At 41.6% G+C, this 24,157-nt stretch overlaps 1 protein-coding gene across 4 annotated transcripts; it reads left to right on the top strand.

Moving 5' to 3' along the window:
• Window positions 1–210: 210 nt before the first annotated feature.
• tle3a (TLE family member 3, transcriptional corepressor a) lies at window positions 211–22,233 on the top strand. Of its 4 annotated transcripts, none has more exons than XM_039773225.1 (20): window positions 211–1,106; window positions 1,234–1,334; window positions 2,379–2,442; window positions 2,793–2,837; window positions 5,199–5,261; window positions 5,699–5,773; window positions 12,874–13,078; window positions 13,633–13,649; window positions 14,992–15,114; window positions 15,400–15,450; window positions 15,635–15,787; window positions 15,871–15,988; window positions 16,246–16,427; window positions 16,577–16,653; window positions 16,912–17,161; window positions 19,414–19,661; window positions 19,746–19,893; window positions 19,985–20,135; window positions 20,365–20,441; window positions 20,680–22,233. In XM_039773225.1, exons 1-20 carry the CDS (start codon window positions 1,083–1,085, stop codon window positions 20,785–20,787), a joined length of 2,280 nt encoding a protein of 759 aa, XP_039629159.1. In that variant the 5' UTR covers window positions 211–1,082; the 3' UTR covers window positions 20,788–22,233. The 4 variants fall into 4 exon arrangements, with proteins under 4 accessions (XP_039629159.1, XP_039629157.1, XP_039629158.1 ...); XM_039773223.1 differs by having other exon boundaries at window positions 213–1,106; window positions 5,699–5,803; XM_039773224.1 differs by having other exon boundaries at window positions 214–1,106; window positions 15,871–16,003.
• Window positions 22,234–24,157: the final 1,924 nt, after the last annotated feature.

Here is a 24,157-nt window from a genome sequence, read left to right as displayed (position 1 = left end):
CGATTGGATAGCGCCAACGAGGGCCCCACGTGCGCCACCTCGCCACGTGACTTGCCTATTTGGGGAGGCCATGTTGTGTCCAAACCGTGAGATAAAGGCAAAGCGAGGGGGGGGGAGTGTGTGTGTCTATAATATATACACATCCATCACAAGTGTGCAGAAAAAAGACGAAGGGAACCGCCATAGCATCAAAACAGCAATGCATTACTTTTCAGATGGATGAGCAAAACATAAAGCCCATGCTCTGGGGGCGGGGCTGAGACGCATCTTCCTTGTTTATTTGCCCCCTTTAAGAGCCTGCGGCCGCACGATCGCCTGGCAGCATCACCACAGCGATGAGTTCTGGATTCCCTCCTGTATGCGGGAGGTGAACCGTCCTTTGGATCACACAGCCTGTGGTGACCTGTTCTAAGAACTAAAAGATGGGTCACCTTTTACCTCAAATATAAATCTCCCCGCACCTCTCGTTTCCGATCGTGGGTGGGGGGGTTCGACTTTTTTTTTATCAAACGGATTTTCTCGCCCCGCTCTAAAAGCGCAAATCGTACGCGCGCACTCGCAGGTTTCCAGTTTGGACCCAAGATGGTGCTGATGACGTGATCAAAAGTACAGCCAATCGAATGTGAAGACAAGCCGCCCCCACGTGGGGCTGGCGCACGGCCATTGGCCAAGCTAGACGAACCCCGCCGTGCGCCGCTCTCGCGGCAGCTCGGACCTCGTGTCAGCGGAGCAGAGGGAAGGAGAAGGAACGCACGGCGGAGCGAAGTGTAGCTGAGGAGCCCGTCGCGGCTTTAAACTTTCTAACGAGAGCCGACTCCCCGGTTCTCGTCTGATTGAGTCTGTGGAGAAGCGAAGTGATTCTAGTCTGGATTGATGGGAGTCGCACCGCGAGTCTCAGACTTTATCTTCCTCGCCCCGGATGAGGTGTCCCCGCTCGTATAGCACCGCGAGCTCCGCTAGGAGCCGCCAAGACTCGTTCGGGAAGCAACCCCCTTGGATTGTTTCTTCAAGTCTCTCTAGCGGTGTGCGAAAATTGTAGAAACGAAGCAAAAGGAAATTATATAAAGGACGCGGGTCTGAAGATGTACCCACAGGGTCGGCACCCGGTGAGTAGCAGGGGGCGCCGTTCCTCGAGTATTTGGGTTGTTGGTCCGTCTGCCTGTGGAGTTCCTGCACCTGTAGCTCTCACGTTACCAATGAGTGGCCCCCTCATCGCATCTTTGTCTCTTCCAGGCCCCTCATCAGCCCGGACAACCCGGATTCAAATTTACAGTAGCGGAGTCGTGCGATAGAATTAAAGACGAATTTCAGTTTCTTCAAGCGCAGTATCACAGGTGAGTGGTCCCAGAAGGGCTTACCGTGGCGTGAAGTGTTTTACGGGTGCACAGGGCGGAGACCTGTTTGGGTTTGCGGGTGAATGGGGCGGGGCCTGATCGAGTGTGCGGGGTGTAATATTTGGGTTATTTGTGCTATTGCCCTTGTTTGAGTGTGTGTGTTTGCCATCGCGCCTGCACTTACTATATTCGTGCACGGCATTTGGATAAGGTGTGAGCGTACTTGGGCTTTGGGCGCATCGTTTATCCCAGAGCTGCTCGAATGAATTGGTTTGTGATGCTTGATACCCAGCGTGTGTGGAAGTCTTTTCACAGTGCACTGTGTTGTGCCCGGAGTTAGTTTCCCCAGCCCTCTTGCACATGCCCTGTGTTAATTTTTTTTTTTTTAAGCTGTCGGTACATTACTGTGGTTCGTACTTCCTTTCACTGGGTGTTTTTGTATGTTGGGCTTGGTTGCGTGACTTATGAAACGAAGCCACAGTTCCGCTTGCTGCCTGTCTAGGATGTTTGCTAATGTGCGCCCAATCCTGCCAGTCAGCCCTTATATCTCTTGTTTACAAACAGATAGAACTGTCTGTCATGCCAAAATTAATAGTAATTACAGCTGAATGAGCCCAGGGGCAAACTGCAAGGCTGTTCTTTCCTTCCTGCCCTGATTGGTGCTGGTGATCACACCTCTGTGCCTTAGAAAGACCTGATGAAGTTTTCAGTGGAGGTGCTTTCCACCCCCACAGTGGAGGCCTTGTCATCTTGAGTAGAGAATGGATTTGCTTTTGGCCCTGGGCTAAAGGTGCAATTGGTGTTCCTGTTTTTCGAGTTGGCAGCCAGTGTGTAGGAGGTTGGGGGCATTTATGATATGATATGGTAAGCTGGCTGTTTGTAGTTCTGGAGCAGAGTGACACTGTAGCACAAAGTCGCACATCTGCTTCTTTTCAGTGTACAAGACCCATCATATATTAAGAGTTGCTGTAACACCTGGTGTTAGAGTTTGAATGTGAGTACATATTATCAAGTGTCAACTGAAAAACCTCTTCTCTCTTTCAGTCTCAAGGTTGAGTACGACAAGTTGGCTAATGAGAAAACAGAGATGCAGCGTCACTATGTTATGGTGAGTTGAACAACAAGGTGGGTAAGGAATAGGCTTGCTAAAAATTCTCATATATTAGGAATTTAAGTCATTTAAAGGTGCTCAAAAGTGCTGTAGGTTCATAGAGTGGGTATAATGAGGATAACTCTGGGTGTTGGCCCCTGGATGCTATTTTATTTTGGGTGGGAGCATTTCATTTTGAGAGACTCTCTTTCTGTATAAAGTCTTTGTACAGAAGGTTTGAGGTTTGTCTTATGACACCTCCGCTTTCTGCTCCTGCTTTTATGCAGCCATTGAGGCAGTGAAACAGAAGGCATCCAGTCATTTGTCCCTTAAAGTCTGAGCTGACTTGTTTGTCTTTTCTTTTTTAGTACTATGAAATGTCCTATGGGCTTAACATTGAAATGCATAAGCAGGTAAGTAAATGGGTGGGGATGGGATATGGATGATAGGTTAAAACACTGAAGCTTAATGCAGTACTGTTTTTTTCATATTGCATCTAGGTGTGAGGGATAGTTTGGGGAGGGAAATGTAACCTTTTGGGGGCCTCAAGTAATGGCTGACTCTGATCAATGCTGTGTTGGTGGTACCTATTCGTGTTATGCACCCTCAGTTAAGAAACCTGACTGGTTCTTAATGTTGCTTCTTGCCTGTTGTTATCCACATCTTTAGTCTTTATCGTGGCTACTAACCTTTGACGCTTGCAGTGTGATGCGTCGCTGTTTGCAACTGTATTGTTCCCCTTTTGTTTGGGTTGCATGGTTTTATGCTCTGCTGTGAAGAATGCAGGCAGAATTTCCTGAGGCTTCATCAGGAATGTGATGCGTCCTTTTGATAAGGTAAGAAGTCTTGCAAGTCGGTTTCCCTGCGGGCAGGGCACGTAGAACAGGAATTCATTCTTGAACCTGCACACGCCTGCTGTCCCTTCTCACACTAAGTGGTAGGAGAAATTGGCCAAGGTAGACTGCCAAAAAAAAGGTGTAAACTGTCTGGTGACTCTCTTGTGGTAGGGTCTGCTAGTAGTTATGTCCCCGGCGATAAAAAATTAGACATGTAAGGCATTCCTTCCTGCATATATCTTGAGGTGAATTACAGTACGTTAGGGTTTTTATTACACCCCCACGGTTAAGTTCAGTTGTTGGCTAATTATCACCCCATCATTGATGCTGTAGCTGTCATGTTTGCTGCTCCAGGATGTTTTTCAAGTTGTTAATTCTGCCATAGGTAATCGTAATCTTAATCTGCATTGTCAGGATGGTTCTGAGTATGTGCAACCCCAGAAACCCCCCAGATTATAATACTGTATTTGCCTTGTGTTGGTTCCCATTCAGATCTGTGCTATTTCGAGTTCGTTACATGGACATGAAGATTCCAAGCAGTCATTTTGATGCACAACTGCTGGACACTACTTAACAGTTCCCTGACCTAGGTGACTGTAAGCTGATTGGTTCCATTTGGGCTTCAGTTACTAGCTGTTCTGTTGTCCATTTAATCCTCATTAGCATCCCTCTCCACTTTCTGATGCCAGCAGAAATGGGTTGTCGGTGTATGGCTGACAAGCAGGTCGAGAGCGCTTGTAAAGCATCACTGTGCCACTCTGAGTGCCTATAATTACACCCAGAGTGCTCGTGGGCATGTTTACATTTGCTTAAAGCGACAGATCATATTTTCTAGTGCCAACTCAATCTGCACTTGTTATTACACTATGTTGTCCGCAATTGGTAACCACGTGAAAAGAGGAAGTCAAAACGGAGTGTTTTTTTTTTTTGCTAGCAAAGCAGTAGCAAAACAAATTACTAGTGATTATTCGGAAATATTATGTGCCCCGAGGGTTGACTGCCTTTCATGTTTGGCTTCACAGAAATACAGTGGACCTGCCTTACTTGTCCTTTTCTTCAGCCAAGACATTATGGCTAATCTCTGAATACATGCCTTTTGCTTTTTGTATTGTCCAAGTACATTTGTCTTTCAGGCTCACCACCTCTGTCTACAAATTGTCCAGTCTCTGTACACTTGCTCATGACCCTGAATGAGATGACCAGCTAAATAGCCTTTGAGTTTTAAACTGCTGCTTCTTGCAGCAAGACAGATCGGCAGGCGGAGACATGTCTCACGGCATCACGCTCGCTCGCTCTCTCTCTCTCTCTCTCTCTCTCTCTCAGGCACAGCTGGCCTCCTTGCCTGGGGTGGTGAGCTTGCCAGCCCTGCTAGCCGTGCCCTGTAAACACCATTAATTTGTGGAGCTGATCTGATCGACAGCCTGAAAATTCAATTTAATGATCTGCCTCTGTGCACATAATATGATTTTCTAGCCTGTTACGGTCAAGCAGAGGCCCAATTTCCATAATGATGGGAGCGTGATGGGACTGGCGGAGTTGCCTTGGCAACCTGAAAGGGTTAGATGGATTGAGATTTTTTTTTCTCCCCCTCCCTCTTTATTGGGCTCTGCTTTAGGGACTGACAGAATTTCATGCCTTGAGGTCAAGTGGTGGCCTCTAGCATAGTTGCCTGTCCAGAATTAGTCTAGCATTCTGAATATGAGTAGCTTGCCTCTGTCCTCAAAGGCGGCATAACTGGCCTTTCTAGTGCTAGTGGTGTTCATAATCTTTCTGTCTAGACCAGTGTTTAGAGGGTTCTTTTTCCAAATCTTTGAAGGGTCAGCTGGAATTGGCTTGCGTTTCCTGCTTCCTGTATCATGCTCCTCACTAAACTAATCTGAGTGCTGTATCAGTGATGTCCAGTGAGCTAATTTTCTCCTGTTCTCTTTTGCCTATTAGACGGAGATTGCAAAGCGGCTCAATGCAATTTTAGCTCAGATCATGCCATTTCTGTCACAAGAGGTAAGTCTTTTAGTTCTCGGTTTTCTTGTGGGCTGTTGGTGTGGGATTGTTTCAAAAGGGACAGTGGGATAAGTGGCCCAGATTGGCGGTGCAATAGTACAAAATTGGCATTGTGCTGATTGTTTGGTCAGGCCAGCACTGCCTTTCTCCAATTAATGACTTTTATGTTCAATGTGCATTCAAAATGGAAAATGGTTATTGTTGTACAGAAGACTTAAATTTGTTCAATTAATCAAATAATTAGTTGTGTAATCAGCTGCAACCCTGGATTCACTCCTTTGCTCTTGTTTGCTAATTAGTTGCATGCCTCTACCCATTTGTGTTGCACCACTAAGCTGACAGAGTGAAGAATTTGTTTATTTGCCCATTTACATGTCGGATGCCCCCCTTTAATTCTTTTAACTGCCATTTTAATTATTTTTTTTCCCCTTCCTTAGCACCAACAGCAGGTGGCCCAGGCTGTTGAACGTGCCAAGCAAGTGACAATGACTGAGCTGAATGCCATCATCGGGGTACGTGGACTTCCCAATCTGCCTCTCACCGTGTGTATACCCCTTTTATTCCTATCTTTTTTTTTTTTTTTTAAGTAGTTGGGGACATGTTTTCTAGCAGAGGACATTACCAGAAAGACACTGGGATTGCTGTTTTTCTTTGTTGCATGTATCACTTGCCTTCATTACTACCATTTGGTCCAGTCTCATTTTGTCCTCCCTGTTTTCTCATTATGTTTACTTGGGTTTGACTTGCCCTGATGTTTCTGCTTGAGCATATATTGCACAGTGCTCCTTTTGACTTGTATTTGTGAGGTGTTTGCTGTGAGGGACTTGCTTGCTAGTCCTGATACTGCCTTACTCTCTGGCTGGGTATACAGGATACTTCAGTTTTACAGCCAAAATGAAGTGAGGCAAGCAGCCTTATCCCTTTTAATTAGTTGTGTAGAATGGCTATCATTATCTCACTAGGGTGTGACCCATAACCCAAGTTGCCGATGTCCAGGTTGACCATTCCTTTCAGGTTTGGAGGTTACTGTAAATAGTGACCTGAGTCACTGCAAAGGAAGGTTTGTCTACTTTAATATTTCTGTTAAGTGCAGAATAGCAGTTGCATAGTTTTTGTGATGTATTGCTTTTTTAAATTATTGTATTTGTGTCCTGGATTCAGTGTTGCAGAGTGCTTTTTTTGTATTTCACAATTTCTATTGTTTTATCCCCTTCACTACAACTTTCTTGAGTCCTCCATGGTGTCCCCCTAACTTTCATTCATGTGTTTTTTTTTTTGTTTTGTTTTTTTAAATCTTCATTCCCTCTCCAGATGTAATTGTTCTGTTCCTAGCTTGCAAGAGAGCTCAATGGTTGATAGCCTATATGAGTCTTCTTGCTTCTCCCAAAAGAAGTCATTGAGGGCCATGTAGGAAAAAAAGAAAAGGGCTTGTACTTTGATTGGCTTCTTCTGCGTGGTTGTTAGGCAGCTTTGGCTCAGGGTCACGACAGCCAGAGGCAGATATTGGAATTCAATTAAAACAAATGAGCAGGACTGTGACCCCCATTTTCAAGGTAATTGCTTCCTCAAATCTGCCTGAATGCAAGTGCCGACGCGGTCTGTCATTGAGCGGGCGGCCATTCAGCTGTCTTGCGTGATGAGACTCGCTCACAAGGCAGGAATTACAGTCAATCACAGAGTAGCTCAGCTGCCAGGCCGCTGCCTGAGCGCACATTGGTAACAGCGGCAAGGCAAGGAAACCTTTCAAGGGTGGGAAGGTGGCTTTGTTTCTCAACAAGGCAATGGCCAAAGATCAGAGTCTGCTCATTTTCTCTCCCAGGACCCCCTATAGAGAGGGGGAGGGTAGAGCATTACACATTCAGCGTTAATAAGGGAATCCGCAAAGGCAGTCTGTAGCCCATGTCTGAAGGGAGGGTAGGTGAAGCTGGGTAGCCTAGTTGTTTCAGCAGTTTTTGGTGAACGGATTAGTGCAACCAGGAGGCTGAAGGCAGATTGATTTCATAATGAGTCTCTTTATGGCAGTCATATGGTCCTTTGTCTCAGTAATTGAATAGGAGACCACCAAGAAGATTTCGGAAATTGAAAGGAAACAGTGTTTTTTCATGACTGTAATGTATGTAGGCTACAGGCTGTAAAGCACCTGTACACTCACCAGCATTAATATTTTCTTAGTGAAAATCCAACCCTGGCTTTGCCATTCCGCTCAAAAATGTCCATGTTACTTTACCTTTTTCCTCATTTTGAATGTTGTCTTTACTGTCTACTGGATTTCTAGTTGAAAGTATGACTCTTGATACTACATATCTGAGAGACATTTAGCTCTGTGTTTGATGTAATTTCAATGTGATTTTGGTATAGAAGGTCTTTGAGAATGAAAAATTTTACCTGACTAAAGTGCTACTGAAAATGGGAAGGTATTGAGCTACTTGGTTGCAGAGGTTTTTTTTTTTTTTTGTTTGTTCTAAAGGAACTTTGAGTACTTTGGTTTAAGTATAATTCAGGCTATTAGTACTTACCAGGCTGTGTCATCTGGACCTCACACAAATTCTGCAGTGGAATCTCAGATGATCTTTTGTTTCAACAGAAGGAATACCATTAATGTGAATGGGAAGTGAGGGAAAAAAAATGAAATCTCTCACAAACTGCCACTTTTTTATTTATGGTCTGGCAGACTGTTAATTGCATACATCTGGAGCACAGGGTGTTGTGTGGTGTTCTTTGGGTTTTGGTTTATTTTCTTCTCTGTTCTCTCCCAAGCCACAGTGACAAGGTGGCAGCAGGCTGTGTGCATAATTGTGCTTCCTGGCTTGATGTGCTGCTTTTTGTGTTAAATCTCTTAACACTGCTCTAATGTGTTGCGTTCAGATGCTGCTGAGTGGGATTTTGATGGCTGCCATTATGTTCAGTTAATTGACTTCAGTGTAAGTGTTCTGTTCCTCTTGCATTTTAAAGAGCTGCACTTTAAGTGACTCACTGTGTTCTCCATGATGGCAAATTTGCAAATGCTCTTAGTTATATTGCACGGCTTGGGCTTTTTGGGGATGTTGTCACCAGTATGAGTTAAAGAGAAAAAGACAGTTGAGAGAAAGCAATTTACTGGCAGAATAGGGGAGGCTGGTAGGAGGTGACCACATTTTGTTGGTTAAAAAATGAAAGGCGCAGTGAGGGATAAGTAAACATAGCTGACAAGGTATATTTTGACTGGAAGTGTGTGAAGACTGTTGCTCAGTGAAATAACTGAGACTAGTGCACTATGGTGAGGACAGTGGAGGAGCATAAGAAGTAGAGAAGGCCAGTAAACAAGATCTATAGGTTGTTTTTGGATTGGATTGAGATGCAGCAAAATGAGGCTGAAAACGGGCCAGTAAAGAGAGATTAAATAGAGGAAAGTTGGGTTCAAATTTTGTCTGGCTCAATTAAGAACCCTGGTGGCAAATGGTCTGAGAGCAGAATCTGCAGTTTGTAAGAAGCATCACTTGCTACCTGGTGAGCTGTATGCATTCTTACCTGATTAACACAGGAATGCAGTGGAATAATTAAAAAAAAAAAACCAAATCAAATATCGGCGTGTATCCTGTCTTGTGTCTTGTAATGTTAAATAAAGGCATGTTTAGTAGTGATTTGTAACCATGCAGTAGCACAGGTCTGTAGGGTCATGCGTACAAAGTACAGTGAAATTCTTACCTCCATGACATAAGTATAATAGGGTGTTTGCTGTTACAAGCAAAAAGTGTGCTTATTTGATTAGTCATTCACCAAGGGATGCAAAACAGTCGAGCTCTGCTAGAATTGATCCGGCTGGCATCTCTTTCTAGAGTTGGCAAAATTTAGCTTGAAATCTGTGAAACCTTACTGCACTCGAATGCTATATTTTGGTATGAAACACGGATCATTACTAGTGTTTTCCAAAATACGTTTGTATCGACACATTGTAAGTAGTGTTTAGAAGAATTAACTTGAGCAATACAAAAGGAGATACATAAATAAATGTTTGTTTAGCTCAGACAGCATAAAGAGAATGCCTAACAACTGGCTACCACCAATTAAAGAGTCCATCATGAGACTGAAGGCTGGGAGAAACTTTACATTCTCAAAGTAAGGAGCTTAATTTGTGTATTTGTCTGTTAACTTTAGGGTTTAGTGTTTTACATCAATACCACACTATTAAGTGACCTCAAATGAGCACATGAAGAATATTGTTAAGTATTCTTCAGTTTGGAGATGACTAAAGAACCACATAAAACATTTAGGAATTCATCATGGTGTTTTTATGTACCACACTATTTATTTGTGAATAGTCTATTTGTCATATTTTGTAACATGGTGGACCATTACGTGGAAGTGCACTTTATAAGCATGCACTGAATCAGCCTACAAAAGAGAAGACATTTGAATATAAAAAGCTAGCTTTGTATGTATATCTTTATTTTTCAGAAGAATTAATATAACTCATAGTATACTGAAAATAATCCTAATGATCACCCAGACCTCTCTTGCTGTGGTTAATATGCCTGTTTGTATGTCAACAGTGCAACATAATATGAACATGCATACATTGAAAGGTAGCAGGAAGAAGAATTCTTTGCTGTCCAACTTAGAATGCCACTGCCCGTATTAGGTTTTCAAAGCATGATCTGGATGGTCTTTTACATGCAAAATCAATTTTTGCTGACTCTGCTAAAACCAGCATAGACCTGCCACCAAAACATCCTTATCCCCTTTGTGACACAAAATATTTTGTATACTCGTTACGTTTACTTACTTGGCTTACGCCTTTATGTAAGGTGAATTACAATACAATTAGTTACATTCCTTTTTGATTTTCCAGTTGGAGCACAGGCAGGTGAAGTGACCTGGTCACACAGTAGCTGTAGCAGGATCTGAGCCCACAACCTCAGGGTTTGAAGTCCAAAGTCTTAACCACTGCACCACGCTTCCTGGAGAATAACTATGTCCTCTGAGTTTAAAGTGCCCCTGAAAATCAGTCTGCCAGCATAACAATGATCCTTTAAAAAGTTCTATGGAACTGAAAAAATAAAGAGGAATGAAATAGTTTATTTTGGACAAAGACTAGATCTTAACTCCGTAGAAAAGGCACAAGACCTGAAGCACAGTGTTTATTCAGGAACAGTTCTGTTGCCATTGAAGCCTAGTTTGAGGTAGAACGGGCAACAATTCCTCAGGGCAAATGTGAATGATTGATCAGTAACCACGGGAACTGTTTAGTTGCATTTGTAGGTTTTGAAGGATGTGCCATGGCTTTTATTAACACATTCTCATTTACATATTTCTTAAAAGTACTTGGAATTTGTGGACAGAAACTCTCTTTTAAATAAGTAATGATTCCTTTTGATTAACAGAGTATTTCTTTTGAATATTTTACAAGAACCGCACTACTCTCTCTTTTTTTTTTTTTTTCTCTCTCCTCCTCACAAACTCCCATGAAATGATACAACTGAATATTCTTCAATGGAGCAAAATGTCTGTATTTGTAAAACATTTATTTATATAGCACATTTTCATACAAATGATGTAGCTTAAAGTGCTTTACATGATGAAGAAAGAGAAAAAAGACAAAATAAATAAGAAAATAGAATTAGGGAACACTAATTAACATTAGAGAACGTCCGATGGCCAAGGAGGACAGAAAAAAAAAACTCCAGACAGCTGGACAAAAAAAAAAATTAAACCTGCAGGGGTTCCAGGCAACAAATCCGCCCAGCTCCCTCTAGGTATTCTATCTAACATAAATGACCTCCATCAGTCCTCATTGTATTCAGGGTTCTCATGGAAGAACTTGATGATGATGGTTATGTGGACTTCTGGCCTTTAATCCATCAATTTTAAGCAGACACGCATTTGAAGAGCTAAGGTTACGATTTGGAGTGTAAGATGTAAGACATTCCGAAATATAAGATGGAGTGAGATTATTTAAGGCTTTGTAAACCATAAGCAGTATTTTAAAGTCAATTCTAAATGACATAGGTGACCAGTGTAGTGGAGAGATGTGCTCTGCCATTTCTTTCCATAAATCCTTCAAGTAAATATTCAGGCCAGTATAATAATTTCCATGTGCAATGCACAACTAAAACAAAATACCTCCTGGTCTGGCTGACCATTTGCTATTTTCTCTCAACTACTTGTCTATAGTAGCTATTAGCTGTTTAGCTGTTAAGAAAGAGTTTTTCCTTTTTTTTGTTTTAGCATCACTTAGCTTTAGTATTCACATTAGTGTTTGGGTTTCCCAACAATACATTATAATTTTCTGTTGCAAGAGCCCGTGCAGTGACTTGTTGACCTACATTTATGAGAAACAATATATTTGTACCCTTAAAAGGTACACACGAAGAGCTTCCAGCTGCTTGTATTTTTGCTGATTTGGTTAGATAAAATTTTATGGACTTTGTTTTTGCCCCAGTTTTATGAAATTCAACTTAGAGTATAATGCAGTATTCTATCCACATTAAGGAGTATGTACATGCAATTACAGGGTTAATGAGATGCATGTCTTCTAGTACAGTTTCAATGTTGTAACCAAGCATCGGTCCTGACATGCATTATGCCAATGAAAACATACATAGAATGGGATCTGTCAAAAGCTGAAAATACATCTTTGTTTGTACTGTTAATGTAGCATCTACTATTTAATTTTTTTATTAGTAATTTTTTTAAATGTGTTAAGTTTCTCAGATCTTTACTGGTGTTTTATTGATGGTCACTATACCATTCCAGGAGGCATCCTCTCTTTTTTTATTTTAAAGCAGGATGCTAAGTGAAATGTTTTCGGTTTTACCGGGTACTGCCGGACTCCTTTTTTTTTTTTTTTTTTTCCTTTGTGTGTGTGTAGTGTTGTCTGAAAGAATCAGTTTTCTCCCTGGTGAAATGAAATTAATTATTTAAATCACTTTAATAGATGTTCAAGGACAGAAGACTCATTAGAAACTAAGGCGGGAGAAGTGATGGATGGGTCTTTTTCATAAAAGCCTGAAAAAAAAAATGAATTTGGGCTCTTGCTTTATAATTAAACCTCTCGACATCCTCCACAATCCTTACTAAATCTAGTCATTGAGATTACCTAAGGTGTATTGAGTGAACAAACTTCACTCTGGTCTTTTTGAATTGAAGATGGTCAAACATACACATTATTGTGTATCATGTCATTTACCAGTCCAGCTGTCAAGAGGTTATTAATTTTTAAAATTAACCTATCATCTTCATGTATAAGATCATTAAATAGCAAGGTTAGAATCCATTCTGCCATCCAGTAGTACAATTCTGGGACACACCTGAACCAATGTACACAGTCAGGCATTTCTCACTCTTAACCATTTGCCACAGCAGCAAAAGCTTTGCCTATTTTCTATGTGCCTTCCCCAACTACTACCTACTTAGTGCTTCCATTCACCACTCTCTGTTGTCAAATTTGCATTTGTCATCAGACTTCCCTTTATAAAGAGAGGTTTAATGCTGTTTTTTTTTTTCCCTTTTAATTTTCTTTAGACCCATAAGTCCTTAAAGAAAGAAATTGTGGGAAAAATTAGCCATTCAGTCCACTGGAAAATCTTTGACTCCCTCCTTCTCACCAACCCAGTTGTGGTTTATATCTCCACAGCAGCAGCAACTCCAGGCTCAGCATCTTACACATGCAGCGCACGGGCCTCCAGTCCAGCTACCACCTCATCCTTCAGGCCTCCAGCCCCCAGGCTTGCCACCTGTCACAGGGTCCAGCTCAGGTCTTCTTGCCCTGGGTGCCCTTGGTAGCCAAGCCCACTTACCTGTGAAGGATGAGAAAAACCACCATGATTTAGACCATCGAGGTAGGTTTTTTTTGGCCAAGGGGCATCCCACAAAAATAAGTATAAATATTGAATCACAAGCCATATTCCCTCAGAGAATATCTTTCTTACATGTTGTATTTATTTGAAACCTTCATTAAAATAAAAGTATTTCTGTGTTAGTTATTTAAATAAACAATTTGACATTTGTCTGTCATAATTGTTTTATGAGTGCATATTTGTGTTTTCAAGTTGGCTGCATTATTCATGTTCTAGAATGTGTAATTTCAAATTGCTATCAGGTAGGCCACACTTCAAAATATAATTACATGAGAACATAGGGGTCATCAGGAGTGTCTGATCTATAAGTACATCATACATACTGTTACTTCCAAGTTGGGTAAAATTGTATAGAAAACATCTGGTAACAGAAATTTGCAGCACTGTGAAATTCTTAATGTTAACAAGATATAAACCATCTCTTTAAGGGTACTGTTAATATTATACATCTAAAAAGCTTATTCAGATCATGAAAACTGACTTTTTTTGTTTTGTTTTTTGTTCGCCCTTTTCCTGCCTACATTTGCTGATCAAAGAGCGGGAGTCCAGCACGGTAAGTGTTTATTGGGCTACTCACAAAACAAACATGGCTGTGTTGTAAGCCAGTCACTTGCATGCAGTTGACCTGTTTGATATAGATTTGGTCAGTAATATAAAGAGATACAGAGACGTGAAAATGTCTCTTTCCTTTTTTTCTTGTTTCATCTGTTCAGCAGCCAGTTAATTGCAATAATCTTCCCCCGTGCTCCCCTTAAATCCCACTCTCCAGAATGAAAACTGGCTTGCTTTTGCACTCCGTAATCTGGTTGCTGATGGAGGGCAGAGATTAGCAGCTCTTTAATTTCATCACAATTAAATGTGACTCAGGACAGGGATATGCCTCATGTGTTCTCTCGGCTGATATTACTGGCTGCACCACTGGAATTGTTTTCCTCTCCACTTTCTGTCTCTGCGAAGATTTAACTGAACCTAATAAATGACTTACAAAGGATTTTGTCAGAGCTTTAAGATTGCATTTCAATTGGGCTAGTCTCCTGAATGAGGGCAGTCAGGTTTGAAGAAATCAAACTCCTGGTGTTTACTTCATTGTAGACCATTTCTTATCGAACCAGCTCCTAGGTGGGTGCTTTGTGAGGATCTGCCAGGCCTGTTTCTCCCTTCTTATTCTTATGGAAGTTGTGGGAAGATTTGTCCAAAGCACAGAAAGAAGGCACAGCCCTGAATCATTCATATACTCTACCCTTGGTTGTTTTGTGACCCTTCATTTCGGGGTTCAGCCAACAGCTTCCATTTCACCTGTTTGCTTCTTTCCTGCCAGCCCTGCCAAGTGCAATGAAGAAAATATTCAGCTTTGCTGGCTTTGTGCCCATGACGGGCTCAGTGGATCGATTCTTCTAAGCGGTTGACGTGGTTTTTTTTCTGAGCTGCTATTGCTATTTCAGCTTCAGTGGCTGAGAAGAAAGGTCTAGCTGTTATCCTGCCGGGCGATGGTGTGAGCGCTGGTATTTCCAGTAATCCCACTAAAGTGAGGTGTATCGCATCCCATGAGGATGCATTTTGCAGGAAATGGGAAAGAGTAGATTTTAAGGAAAATAATTTCCTTATTCACCATGTTTCCCACAGAAGGGGCTCAGTATATGATGTTTTCTTCATCTCTGGTGCAGTTCATTGTGACTTTGCATTCTAAATGGTGTCAATGGGTTTAATCTTCTGCATTACCAATGAGGAACCTTTCAGTTTTTGTTATAAATATAGCGTAGGCCTTTCCAGTCTATGCTGCAGTCAGAGGCTTGCTTTACACCCTAGTTGTTTACTTCGGAATGATGGTTGTTTTCATCCTCAAACTGTGACTTGATTATGCCATCTTTAATGTTTTTAACATTGTTTTATTTCAGAATAACTCTGTCTCCCCATCTGACAGTGTACGAACGGTCAGTGAGAAACACCGTGGCTCTTCTGACTATGGCATTGATCCCAAAAAGAGAAAAGTGGAGGAGAAGGACAACTTGAGTCGATATGTAAGTGTCAGCAGTAAGGTTGCCGGTCTGTCTTTCCCATTGTAGTGAAGTGGAAGTGAGGATAACATACATTGCTGTTTACAACCAAGCCTATATCTTCTGGTGTGTAAAACTGTGAAAGATGCCTCCAATAACTCCAATTACCACCAGCGTATAGCATCACACGGTGTTTTTTAAAAAAACACTTGAAATACAGTTAAACATATAACTTATCTCTGGGTAAAAATTGGACTGCGGAGTGCTCATAATCCTGCTTGATACCCAGTTGTTTGTATCTTGTTTCAGGACAGTGATGGGGACAAGAGTGATGACTTGGTGGTGGATGTCTCAAATGAGGTAAGACCACAGTGTGTAGTTGGTGACCTAAAACGCCATGTTCTGCTAGGATAAAGCATCTGTTGACCTTTTGGCCGACTTATTTTTGAGGAGTAGCTGAATTGTTTTCTTGTCCAAGATTTGTCTGATCAAACTTTGAAATGTGGATTTGACACTTCTTAAGATTCTGCTGCTGCTTTTGCAGGATCCAGCTACACCCCGAATTAGTCCTGCTCATTCACCACCTGAAAATGGGTTAGATAAAGGTCGGTCCATTAAGAAAGATGGTCCCAACAGTCCTGCCTCTGTCGCATCATCCAGCAGCACTCCGTCTTCCAAGACCAAAGACTTGGTCCATGTAGGTTTCTGCTGCTACGGGGTGGGGGCAAAAAAACATCTCTTGCCGAAACTGAACAATTAACACATTTACTCTGTTTCTAGAATGACAAGTCTTCAACACCAGGCCTTAAATCAAACACCCCAACTCCACGGAATGATGCTTCTACCCCTGGAACCAGTTCCACCCCTGGACTACGACCCATCTTGGGCAAGCCGTCTGGTATGGAGTCTCTAGGTATAGCTGCTTACAGATGCAGTTATATGTGTGTGTGTGCATGTAGGGTGGAAAGCATACAAGATTAACAGATACTTGCATGTACCATTTATCCAGGAAAAGTATTTTATCTGGTTTAAACTAGTTAGTATTTGTTTTATTCATAACATTTTTTTCAGTTTCCTGACAATATTTTTTTTTGTCCTTTCATATCTTAAAATTGTTCATTTTGGTGGTTCAGCAATTTCTACCTCTTCTTGTAGCTTCAACTCTGCGAACACCCCTTTCCATCTCTGGACCATATGGTACCCCTTTTGCCATGATGAGTCATCATGAGATGAATGGCTCTTTAACCAGCCCAGGTGTATATGCTGGACTACACAACATGTCCCCACAAATGAGTGCAGCAGCCGCTGCTGTGGCATATGGGACCAGGCCTCCCATGGTAAGCTTTAGACGTGCTGAGTATCTTGATTTCCATGGCAACAGACTTAAAACTGTAGCATATTTATGGGACTCAAAGAGCATCTGTGCATTTGGATGGGAAATTTGTGAACTGCTTCACCAAATAACAAGCACGTCCTTTCTTTACAGGGAGGTTTTGAACCCCACCCACACATGAGGACCCCTGGGCTTCCAGCCAGCCTCTCATCCATCTCTGGAGGAAAGCCGTAAGTTGGTACTTAGTAAGCGATTGTGGAAGGGTGGTGAGGCTGACTTTTTAAACTTGCGCAGTAGTTCAGTTTTACTGCCAAGTGTACATAGTACATTGAAATTTCATGTTGTTGATCTGTGAGGACCTTTTGGAGCCTAGTTGCTCTGCAAATGAGAGAAAGTAAATATTCTAATACCAGAATCTGTCATATATTCATGTGACCCAAAACAATGTGTATCATTGCAATGTGTGGTAAATCTGTTTTGTTTCATAGGGCCTACTCCTTTCACGTCAGTGCTGATGGGCAGATGCAGCCTGTGCCTTTCCCGCCGGATGCCCTGATTGGTCCTGGTATCCCTCGTCATGCCAGACAGATCAACACGTTGAGCCATGGGGAGGTGGTTTGTGCTGTTACCATTAGTAATCCAACAAGGCACGTCTATACTGGTGGCAAAGGGTGTGTCAAGATCTGGGACATAAGCCAGCCGGGCAGCAAGAGTCCAATTTCCCAGTTGGATTGTCTGGTGAGGATCTTGAGGAAGAGGTGGGAAAAGAAAATGAAGGGGGGATTAATGTTATTGTTTAGCTGATTTGTACCAGGTTCTGCGTGCTATCAGCGCATGCTTCCAAGCAATGATACCCTAGCCTTGGATTTGTTTCCGCAGACCATTTTAATTCGTTTTCAATCATAAGTGTGTTCCATTATAAAACAGACATTAGGTGGGAGTATTAGTGATTTCTTTGGGGACTTAATGTATATAATGGTGTACACTGAGGTTTAGCATACCAAATCTAAGACAGCCTATTTATTTATTTATTTGTTTATTTATTTATTTATTTATAATGGATATTGCTACTTGTTGTTCAGCCATGGTGAAGTAGAAGGTAAAGTAGGAATCTTTGTTAGACCAATCTCAAAATCTATTTAACCGGGCAATCCCGTTAAACTGTACATTTGAAAAAAGAGCTTTCATCTGGAGAAAATCCAGAGAGGTGGAAATGTGTTGGGGTCTATTTAAACACCAATGGCTTCCAAAAGTGCAGGAAATATGTAGGTCAATAAATTCTATCCACCACTTTCAAAGGGTTTACAGAGTTTTAAAGCCAAAATTTGTAGTGCAGTGAATGAAATGCGTGAAAGAGCAGAGCTTAGTTGTATTTGATGGGAGTCTGTTTGAATGACACAGATGTTTTATCAATATATTAGTTTTAAGTAAGTTGAAGCCGTGCATATTTCTGTTTAGGGAGAACATGATTTCCTGTTTAATGTCTAACCGACAGTAATGACTGTGAAATCTGTACCATCCCCTGTGAATTTTGAAACGGCAGGTTTTTGTTGTATCTGAGGTTGATTGCGTAAAGTTGTACACATGAAAACCTACAGAGAGGAAAAAATCACTGGAGGTACTTTCCATAGTTTATAATTTGAAAGCTATTCCAGAATAATGTACTGTTCTACAGATCCTCAAAGTCCCAGTCATAATCAGTGTGCTGATTATTCAAAAATAAAGGCAGTCATTCTTTAAAAGCAAATATGGCACTGAAAGCTCCATATTGGACCACTTGGAGAAATCATACAGTAAGAGGATTCAAGCTTTGTTTATTTAAGATTGATTGTGAAATCTGACATGTTAACTGATTTGGAGTAGTGAAAGTAACATCTAAAATTAGGGCGTTAACAAAGAAATGATACACAATTACTTAGTTACTGAACAGTTATACAAAAATATACAGTTAACTAGAATTTCTGTGTTCAGCATGGGTCAGTAATCTGTACCATGTGGTGAAGTAAGTAATTTGGAATAGAAATACAGTAACATACCTCCTCTCCATCTCCCAGCCTTCACTCTGTTCTTTCTTTTTTCTTTTTTTATCATCTGGAGTTTTATGCAAACTAGTAATGAGTGGCTCAATAGCAATAGCACAGATAATGGATTAAACTGGGCATACAGTACATGTCTTTTTATTGCCATAGAGGGCAAAATAGTCATTCTTTGCATGAACTGAGGTTTCAGGAGTTGAATAGGAAAGTTTAATACAGACTATAATTTTTAGGTCTCTATTCAAAGTAATGGATTGTGGCAAACATTCATTTACCTCTCACAAAGGTTATTTTCTGTATCTAAAGGAACAAATCACCTTTGGAAGCTCAGATATTGAATAAACATCACATTGAGCGGGTGGCAAAGGAGGAGTGTTTAGCGTTGATAAGGCCTGCCTGATGAGAAGAGTATGTTTTTATTTTAGTGATTGCTGGGACTGCTGTGTTTATATAGAAACGTTTATCAATGAGTTAAAAGTTAGTTGGAGCTTAGATATTTCGTCCAATCTCAATCTTGACTTGATATGTGACCCTAAATAAATCATTTTAATAGACCAGTGTTTTAAATTTAATATTAGTCATGAAATACACACAATCAAATCAAAGGTGTTTGAAGTCTGAGCAAAATATTCAGTTTTGTTTGACCAGTGATATTTGTCCTTCATTCTAGAAGAGCCTGTTTGGCTTGGCTTAAGCCAATCTATTTTTCAGTGCTGGGTTTTAGTTGCCTTGACTGTGGCTTACTGTATAAAGTCAAATGTATGTCTGCATTAACCCATCATGTTAGATATAATGCTGACATATGACCCCATGCATAGTCTGTGTTTCTTTGAATCTTTTTGCAGCTATTCTGGCTACATGTAACAGATTGGACCTGTAAAAACCTTATGAGTAGATGTTCCATGCAGAGCTATTTATTGTTTTATCTGTGTCTCTCTCTTTCTCTCCGTCCAGAATAGAGATAATTACATTCGCTCCTGTAAGTTACTCCCAGATGGACGTACACTAATTGTTGGAGGTGAAGCAAGCACACTTACTATCTGGGACTTAGCGTCTCCAACCCCTCGGATCAAAGCCGAACTAACATCTTCTGCACCAGCCTGCTATGCATTGGCAATCAGTCCAGATGCCAAAGTCTGCTTTTCCTGTTGCAGTGATGGGAACATTGCTGTGTGGGATTTGCACAACCAGACGCTGGTCAGGTGAGGGGTAGTTACCTTAAGATGACTTCAGTTGGATCTGAAGAGACGGGATGTAACACAAGTTCTTCTCCTCCTCATTGACAGACAGTTCCAAGGTCACACAGATGGTGCAAGCTGCATTGACATATCTCATGATGGCACAAAGTTATGGACTGGAGGACTGGACAATACTGTGCGCTCATGGGATTTGAGAGAAGGCCGTCAGCTGCAGCAGCATGACTTCACATCCCAGGTAAATGGGTCTGAATCCTCTTTGTCTCATCTGATTAGCGCATGTCTTGGCATTTTGGTGGTTTATGTTTTCCTATCCTCTCTGTTTTCAGATCTTTTCTCTGGGTTACTGTCCAACTGGGGAATGGCTGGCTGTTGGCATGGAAAGCAGCAACGTCGAAGTGTTACATCATACAAAGCCGGATAAATACCAGCTGCACCTCCATGAGAGCTGCGTGCTCTCCCTCAAGTTTGCCTACTGTGGTGAGTCTCTTGTCACTTGCGTTTGTGTTTCCCTGAAGCATTTAGCATTGTGCCCTCAAATTATCAGTAGCACTCTAATGAGAGTGCCTTTATTGCACATTTGCTTTTATAAACATAGCAAACCTCAGTCAGGAAAACTCTGCTTCATCATCATTTTTGTGACATTGTAGATATGAGGTGTTGGCATCTTGTAATTGTTTCAAGTTTTTTTTGTCTATTACTTTTAAAGGTAAATGGTTTGTCAGTACTGGGAAAGACAATTTACTGAATGCATGGAGGACGCCATACGGAGCGAGCATTTTCCAGGTGAGCTTCTGGGTTCTCGTCTTGTATACTTCATGCTGATCTGCAGTACTGAATGTTTCTACTTTTTTGGGGGGAAGTTCAAAGGTCTCTAATGTCCTAGAACTGTTGGTTAAATAAAGTTGTTGTTAATAGATGTGTTTTGAAGTGAATGTACCAAACTCAGCAAAGTGGAATTACAAATACCCCACCCTGCTACCCTCAATATTTTAAATTTCCCATTTTGTTCCTCCCCCCCCAGTCAAAGGAATCTTCATCCGTGTTGAGCTGTGACATTTCTGCAGATGACAAGTACATTGTGACTGGTTCTGGTGACAAGAAGGCAACTGTGTATGAAGTAATTTACTGAGCTGCTGCCAGGATGCCTTCTTGCTCATGGCTGGGATGTTTCCAGGAGCCTTTTAAATCCAACTGAATCTGGGATATTTTCTCTGATGAATGGACCACTCTGGGATTGCTAAACCAGAAATCCTCCTTTACTTCCATGGAAGATCTTTACAGGGGTGTATTTCTCTTTTCAATTGGTATTGTGGGCCAATCACGGAAGAATTTGTTTTTATTTGTTTCCTTTGTCTGTCTGGACAGAAATACAGACAAAGCGTTCTTTTGGCACTGTACCAGTACTTATTGGGATTGCTGGATATTTTCTACTTCAGGACAAGTTCTTTAATGTGATTTTTTTTTTTTTTTCTTTTTTTGAAGCGGAGCTTCATGATTAAGACACTCAGTGTGCTTTGGAAAATATGTGAAAAATGTAAATTATGGAGTAATAAAAGATTTTTACACGTATACTCAATGTGAGTCCTGGCATGGAAGAGCCGGCCACCATTCTCTTTGGCTTCTTCAGTCTTCTGGTGATGAGGATAGGAATTGGTAAGGTTTTTACCACTCCGGGACTACTTGGATCCAACTGGATGGCAACTTTTTTTAGTTTTGCAGTCTCTGAGATGGTGGGCCCTTATGCTTGGTTTGGGGGGGGTTATTGTGGGCTGGGTAGGAGTGAGTGGCATTCTTTTACACTGAGACCTTTTGAATGTGTTGGGAGCTGCGGACAGATCCTGGTAAACTGCTGTTTTAGTTTTCCCATGGCCTTGAGCCAGAGAGTTTGCCATCACCTGTGATTAGGGATGGGGAGCACTGGCAACCTCTGTGTGTCCTGCTGATGGCATTTTTCAAGAGAAACCAGACTTGGACTAATGCCAGATACTCATCAACTGAACAAAGCTTCCTTCGTGGAGGCCCTTTTTCTGTGTGCGCTAAGATAGATTTCTCTTGTGGCCAGCTTGGAGAAACTCCTTTTGACTATTTTGTTGTTTGGAGGATTGTGTGGCACTCATAAGGATCCAATGGGGAAAAAGGTTGCACTTCACTGGAAGGCTTATTATATCAGGTCCCAGTGTGCCAGCAACACGTGACAAACCTGCAGGCTCTGCTGTGGCTGCTTTCCTTGATGTCGCAAGCCTTTCAAGCGTTGAGAGCTTCTAGTGTACAGTTTTGGGCCAATCCAATCTCTTTGCCACTGCCCACCCCAAGTCCTGTCAGACAGCAGCACAGTGCATGAGATGAATTCTGTGTGGCAGCAGAAGTGCAGTTCATTGAACTACAGGGAAACCTTGGTGCGTGTCCTCCTTGTTTTGAGCTTCTTTTGAAATCTGGCATTGAAAGAATTGCTTTGTTACCAGAAAGCAGCAGAGCAGGGGCGAGCGTGACAAGAGAGTCTTACTGTCTCAAAAGCTTACACCAAAGTATGTAGCAATCTTTGTGATCACTGAAAAGATGTACAGCTGTTAATAACTCAATAAACTGTTTTTGTTATAAAAAAAAAAAAAAATAAGACAAACCTCGTAGCAGTCTTTGAATACACCCCTGCGCCAGGCTGTTGTACTGCCAGTCGGCTTCCGCAGGAGTCGAGTGGCACTGGAGTGGTGGGCCCAGTCGTCTTGAATGTGGAGCTCCCAGCCGAGTGCCCTTGTAGAAGACCTATTGCTTTCAGTTGAGCTTGATGTCTCAATCAGTGAGTCGATGTCCTATGAAATGTAACTTTTAAAAGTGATGCTTTGGTTTGGAGGAGTTCCTCGCCCTTTTAATGCTACAGGGTGGCATTTCTAGTTAAACTACCCTCGTGAGCCTTTTACAGTGGGCTTTAATGATCCTGTGTAGGTGGTCGTTTTGTTTTGTTTGGGTGGCGGACCAACATGTAACCCAGTCCTCTGTGTTGTGGCCTTGGCCCCAGCTTCTAGAAGGTGTGTGCCCCCTGCCTCCTAGGGTGGGCTTGCTGCTTTACCATGACGCAGATAACCTCTCTGCACTTGCTGTTCTTGACAATTTGAACGTATGGTGGAAGTAAAATTCAGAAAGCTTGTTGCTCCACAACTTGCAGTGTTGGCAGCTCTTCTTTGACAAGTGCATTTCTTTCATGGTCTACCATGCATCCCTTAACTGCTCATAGCAGCCCAAAAGGAACAGGCAGATGAATTGTGGGAAAGGCAAATTACTTGGCACTTGAAGCCAAGACTAAGAAACGTAAAGGAATTCGGAGGAGGTGGCGTGCGCTGCCGGACAGAGTGTAATGGAAAAGAGCAAAGGCGGCTGATCTGTGCATGCGCCTCATGTTGTGAGTGAGCCGTGCTTTCTTTTTTTGGTTGTATTAAGTGTTTGCATTGCCCCCTTGATGTTGGGGGTCTTAGAACTTCGTCGTGTTGAGTGGGGGTGAAGGAAGGAGAAAGCTGTGCTAAGCCACTGCGAAAATAAAATATATGTGGGCCTGCAGGTCCAAAGACACTGCGCACTCTCTGTGCCTACTTATACAGGTACTTGTAAAATGAAATGAACTCTGCAAATATTCTACCCTTCACTATTTTCTGTTCCATTGAAAAGAAAATTTGTGCTCCATGCTTTTTATTTTTGTGCTGCTTAATCCGGTTTTGATGACGCTTGTTTGAACGTTTACGTGCCATCCACTGTCCTTGGTAGAGACGCCGACAACTTCGTGTGTGAAACTGCAACATTCAGCTTTGAATCATTTTGATGAGAAGAGGCCGTTCGGCCCAACAAAACTCGCCAGTCTAGAGGTAGAGGGGCTCCAGTCAGGCCGACATCCCATTACGAGATCAGCTCGCTCTTGGGGAAAGAAAAGTGTATCCCTTTATCACCTTGAAAAAAACTAGGACACTAAACTCCTGCATAACCCGGAGCTGAGAAGCCTTCTGTTTTTCGTGGAAATTGTTCACTTGGGTTATTTTTATAATTTAAGTACATGGGTACAGGTATCACCCGAAAAGAAATTCTTGTAGACTCGTCGTTTAGTGACCATGACAATTCTAAAATAAATAAAATCCCCTTCAAATACACACTTTTGTAAATACAGTATTGTAGAGAAGACATTTATGCGTAACACATGTGGCATTAATGAAAATAAAGTGCTTCTCATGATTATGAGCCGTCATATTGTTTAATTTCCTCTGTAATGTAGTTGTCTGAAACAAAATTAATTTAAAAAAAGTAGTTTTCAGGATTTGTTTAACAAAAAATGCATATTCTCATTTTTCTCTTTGAAACTGGCAGTTAAGCACAGCCTGAATGCCAATATACATACTTACAGGTTTATCATTTTTAATCATTGAATGCATTACGGCTTTTTTTTTTTTTCTTTTCCTGTTAATCTAGACTTACTCCAGTAATACAGGTGTTTTTATTTCCTTAGATTGTCCATTTTTTAA

The sequence above is a fragment of the Polypterus senegalus genome, chromosome 12 (genome assembly GCF_016835505.1).
Source record: "Polypterus senegalus isolate Bchr_013 chromosome 12, ASM1683550v1, whole genome shotgun sequence".
NCBI classification, from domain to species: Eukaryota; Metazoa; Chordata; class Cladistia; order Polypteriformes; family Polypteridae; genus Polypterus; species Polypterus senegalus.
The sequence above is the reverse complement of the archived record's forward strand: the minus strand, read 5'-3'. Positions and strand labels throughout refer to the sequence as shown.

What these genes read in the sequence shown, in the direction of transcription:
- tle3a (XM_039773222.1), top strand. Translation starts at nt 1,083, where the DNA reads ATGTACCCACAGGGTCGGCACCCG. An exon ending in CTTCAAGCGCAGTATCACAG is followed by an intron (nt 1,335 to 2,378) that starts GTGAGTGGTCCC and finishes TCTCTCTTTCAG; the next exon opens with TCTCAAGGTTGAGTACGACA. An exon ending in TTCCCAATCTGCCTCTCACC is followed by an intron (nt 5,804 to 12,873) that starts GTGTGTATACCC and finishes ATATCTCCACAG; the next exon opens with CAGCAGCAACTCCAGGCTCA.